Source organism: Anarrhichthys ocellatus, unplaced genomic scaffold (assembly GCF_004355925.1).
Source record: "Anarrhichthys ocellatus isolate YVR2014 unplaced genomic scaffold, GSC_Weel_1.0 scaffold17, whole genome shotgun sequence".
Taxonomy (NCBI): Eukaryota; Metazoa; Chordata; class Actinopteri; order Perciformes; family Anarhichadidae; genus Anarrhichthys; species Anarrhichthys ocellatus.
Window position 1 is genome coordinate 4,042,883 of NW_022280047.1, and position 4,547 is coordinate 4,047,429.

General features: G+C 46.8%; 1 protein-coding gene across 3 annotated transcripts in view; it reads right to left on the minus strand.

Annotated features, from left to right (window-relative positions):
- The window catches only part of LOC116388368 (zinc finger SWIM domain-containing protein 6), a 46,374-nt gene that overhangs the window by 19,908 nt on the left and 21,919 nt on the right, over positions 1 to 4,547 (minus strand). For all 3 annotated transcript variants that reach the window (XM_031856144.1, XM_031856145.1, XM_031856143.1), the window contains exon 2: positions 54 to 410. In XM_031856144.1, the coding sequence (XP_031712004.1) occupies positions 54 to 410 (357 nt within the window). The remainder of the gene's footprint in view (positions 1 to 53; positions 411 to 4,547) is intronic.

Genomic DNA, 4,547 nt, shown 5'->3' on the forward strand with positions numbered 1-4,547 from the left:
CACACACACACACACACACACACACACACACACACACACACACACACTCTCACCGTGGACCTGGTTGATCTCGGAGTTCTGCGACAGGATCTCGTCGGCCAGTTTCTGTGCGGTAGGCAACACTTCGGTGTGGTGGACTGAAATCAGGTACTGGACGAACTTCTGCAGCTGGTCTCTGCTCATCTGGAACAGGGTTTCCGAGATGGGCAGGTGCAGTTTGACCTGCTCGGGCTTCCGTACTCTGTAAAGCGACAGCGCCACTACATGGGCGCAGTAGAAGATGTCTTTGTTGCCGCAGGTGCACGTTACCGCTGTGATCTTGCAGCGGTCGAAGCTGACGCTGACACTACAAACGAGCTCCGGGGTCGAGGGCGTGGCGGGGTCCGTCACTGTGCCGCTGAGATGGAAACCTGAAAAAGTGAGAAAGAAAATGAATTTCCAAGAAAAGTATTTTTAAAGAAATGTATAACCTAAGTAGAGGTCTCTCTTATCTTCCCTCATCTTCTCCTTCAGCCAGTCAACTGAAGATTAAACATTCATTAAGGAAACTTTTGATGACAAAAATGACAAAATTTCTGTGGTTCCAGATTCCCAAATGCCTCTCAAATGTTCTTTATCTAATACGATTGTTAATTGAACATCTGGTGTCTGTGAACTTAAGAGAAAACAATCCTCAGATTAATCCTTAATGAAAATAACCGTTGGCTACTTAATTCCTTTGTTTTACTCATTAAGTACTGAACAAATACCGCCATTTTCAGTCATTAAGTTTCAAGCCGAGCAACTTTGATTGTTACTACAAGATAAGAGGTTCAACCAATCCTCATTAAGTAAGACAGAGACAAGAGCAGGCATCTATCGTCTCCAAAGGAGAAATTGGATGACTTGATCAACTCATTGGATGTGCCCTTTAGAAAACGACATTTGTAAATAAATCTCTTAAACAATGAATGCACATTAGGACGAATCAGAATCAGTTGGCCCCAGTCACCTGACAAAAGGCCTCATGTTCTCTGATCACAAGAGCATGATCGGGACCAGATGCAGACCGCTGTTACGACCCCCGACCCCCCCCCCCCCCCCCCCGAGAGCCAATGAGCCTGATATCTAGATGCAGGAACTCAGATCGGGGGAATCCACTGCAAGAGGAACCGAGAAAGAGACGAGGAAGTGAGCGCGGCTGTTAAAGTATGAATTATACAGCCTCTTGTTTGAATATAATGTTTGATCTTATCCTGACTGCGCTATCCGGAGGCGCGGCTGGTCATTATGCGGGGATGAATATGAATGAGCAGGGCGGGGTCCCCGTCAGTGGCCTAAAACACACACGCATGAGCATATGAAAGAGGCCCACATGTACGCACACACTGAGCCGCCACGTGAGATCATGCATTTATTAATAATGGGAGTGGTTAGGGGAGACAGAGAGCAGCTTATGAATGCATTAATGTGAGCAGGAGAGATCACTGGAATGCATGCGGACCAGGCAGAGACATACATCTCTTAAATACATTTATCAAAGGGCTGAGCACACGCATCGCTGCGGTATCAAGCGCGTATTAACGCATGTATCAAAGCGTCTTCTGGGCCTCTGAATTAGGTAAGAAGAGGAGGGGCGGGAGTTGAATATTTCAAAGGGTAGAGATGGAGATGGGGTGAGGGGTACACAAGCGAGATGAACAGAGGTCAGGTCAAACCTCGGATGGTTAAGGGGAGCGCAAAGAATGCAGGCGAATAGGAAGATAAAGAGAGAAGGAAGTAAACAGGGTCACAACCCGTGGCTATAGAATGGATATAAAAATAAAACAAGCAGGTTATAGGGGCCTCATATTTCTCCTCTGCACTGTCCTTAAAGCAATAAAGACAGAGTCAGGGAACCCATTTAAACAGCCTCTACATCAGTTTGGACAAGTTTATGAATCCAAAAAAGGTCCATTAGCGAGGATGCTGTAATCCTGCCACATTTACAAAGAGCATCACAACAAAAATAGCAATGTTTTGTTATTGTATTGCAGAACTAAGACGTGCTGGCTGCAAATATCCAACAGTGCAGAAACTGCAGAACATTGCCATGGAGATATGCTTTTTCCCCATTCTGAAAGCCAGCTGGCAGGGAAAGTGCATGTTTGTTAACAATATACACAGAAGAGGGGTGTGGATCCAATATGGAAGCCACTTGCATCTGCAGTGATCAAAGTCTATATGTCTACAGCTGTGAGAGACAGACAGACAGACAGGCAGACGAACTGAGTCACTCTTAAACGAGACAAAAAGGTTTACATGCAGCTGCTTGTAGAATGGAGGGCTAACTTATTAGGCTGTATAACAACTTACAAATGAGCAATGGCTTGTAATGCTTGCTGATACATTTAGTGTGTGTGTGTGTGTGTGCGCGTGTGTATATATATGTGTTTGTGTGTGCGACACAAGCTTATGTTTCAAGAGTGGCCTTTAGTCCAGAGAGGGGAGAGAAAGAGAGAACATCAAAAACATGTGGGGCTGAGAGAGCTCAAAGAAAAATCAACCTCTGATACAAGCACACACTCTCTTCCACACACACACACACACACACACACACACACACACACACACACACACACACGTGTAAAAGCAGCAGCAGTTTCTTTTGCAAATGTTTTTTTCTCCTTTTCCCATAGGGAAAATTAATAGCGATACTTTAAAAAAAAAAAAAAACACACGGAGTATGAAAAACGACAGAGTGATAAAAGACGCATCCTCGTTGGAAAACTCGGCTGTGTTCCCCTTCGCTTTAATGGACACTCTCACTCTCTCCACTTCCAAGCCCTTTTCATGCGTCCCTCCCTCCCTCCATCCGCATTCCCACAGCTCTTTCTCTCTCGCTCTCTGACAGATGGGTAGGTAATGAGTTTCGCCTTTCCCCGTCCAATCGTCTGGGCACCAAAAACTGGCCCCCACGCCAAAAATGCCCTTTTAATTTAGCCAAGCACTGAGTACAGGGCTATTACTGTTTAGGTACACGTACACGCACACACACACACACCTCCCATGACTCCTGGTTGGGTGGGTATGAAACCTTCAATGTCTCATGTGCTAGCTATTAAAGAGCCTGGTTCCCCCCTCACCCAGTCCACCCAGGTCCCCTCCCCGAGAGGTGCTCAGGGCTCTTTTCTGTGCATGTTCAAGAGGCCAGGGTTGGCTTTCAAAGTAACCATGGCGGCCATTTTTAGAACAAGGCCTCTGTGAGGTTGCCCTAGAAACCCCTTGTGACCGCCCCGGTGAAATCACACTTGGCCCGAGGATCCGTGTAAAGGCAGCAAGAGCGGTGTGTGAAAGAGTGAGCGAGAATTAGCGCATGTATGTATGTGTGTGTGTATATATATATATATATATATATATGTGTATATATATATATGTTCAAAACCCACAAAGGCCTGCAGACCACCCACACTTTTTGAGGGACCCACATCAAAGCATTCCCCCAAATAGCACTTCGCTCCATCTTTCTGTCAGGTTTTGAACTTGCATAAGTGCCGATAAGCCAGCATGCGCTCTCTTGACCAGCCAGGGCCACTTCTGTCTATTCAACAACGAGGGGCCCCAGAAATACCGGACTCCTGCTCTTATTTCAGGGAGGAAAGGCCCCGACTAAGACCTGCAACTCCTTCAACATACATCTGCTGTGACGGAAGAATGCCGCCTTTATACGCTCGCCTATAAAACAGGATTTAGCTTCCCACATGAAGGCAGACGGCGGGTATCGGGGCCGGGCCTGAAAGGTTTGCTTGCCTAAGCACAAAAGTGCTCAGTGTTCCAAAATCACTGAGGTAAATTAGATTGAGCAACATACATATATTTCCGCAATCAAATTAAGATTCCAAGTCAAAAGGAGAAGATTCGGGCCCAGCAGTGGGGAGGTCATTAAGTTTATTGGCTGAATTGGTTTCGTGAGTGACTGTCACCTAAATCTAATATGGCACCATGCGGTTCAGATAGCTCTCGTCTGTGTTTGTGTGTGCTCGTGAGAGAGAAAGAGAGAGATTCTGAATACGTGATTGATTTCAGTGCGAGAAGTAAGATGAAACAAATGGGCCGGTGTGAAAGCGAGTCAACAAAAGCAAAGAGGGAGAAACAGAGGGAGTAAATAGATATTTAAGGCCCTTCCGCCTGCGCCAATTCACTTAAGCCTCGCACATTAATCAAATTACCTCATGAGCTGCAGACAGACAGAAAGAAACACCTTAATCCGACTCTAGCGCTGCTGGAGCTCCTCCGATCCACAGGGGGACCACCTGCAGTAGCTGGTGCTTTAACGTGGGATCCGCCTCCGTGTTGACCAAAGACAGCTAAAACCTCAACTGAGAAAAAAAAACAAAACGCCGGACTGGAACCCAATCTGTTTGGCTGGACTGAACCGAGAGGCCCCACCGAAAGGAGATCTGAACCACGACCGAAGACGAGCAAGGCTCGGCTAGCGAGTCGAGGAAGGGTCGGGAATCGCTGGGCAAACCCCACCTCAGACACCAGCTCCATCTCTCACACACACACACACACACACACACACACAC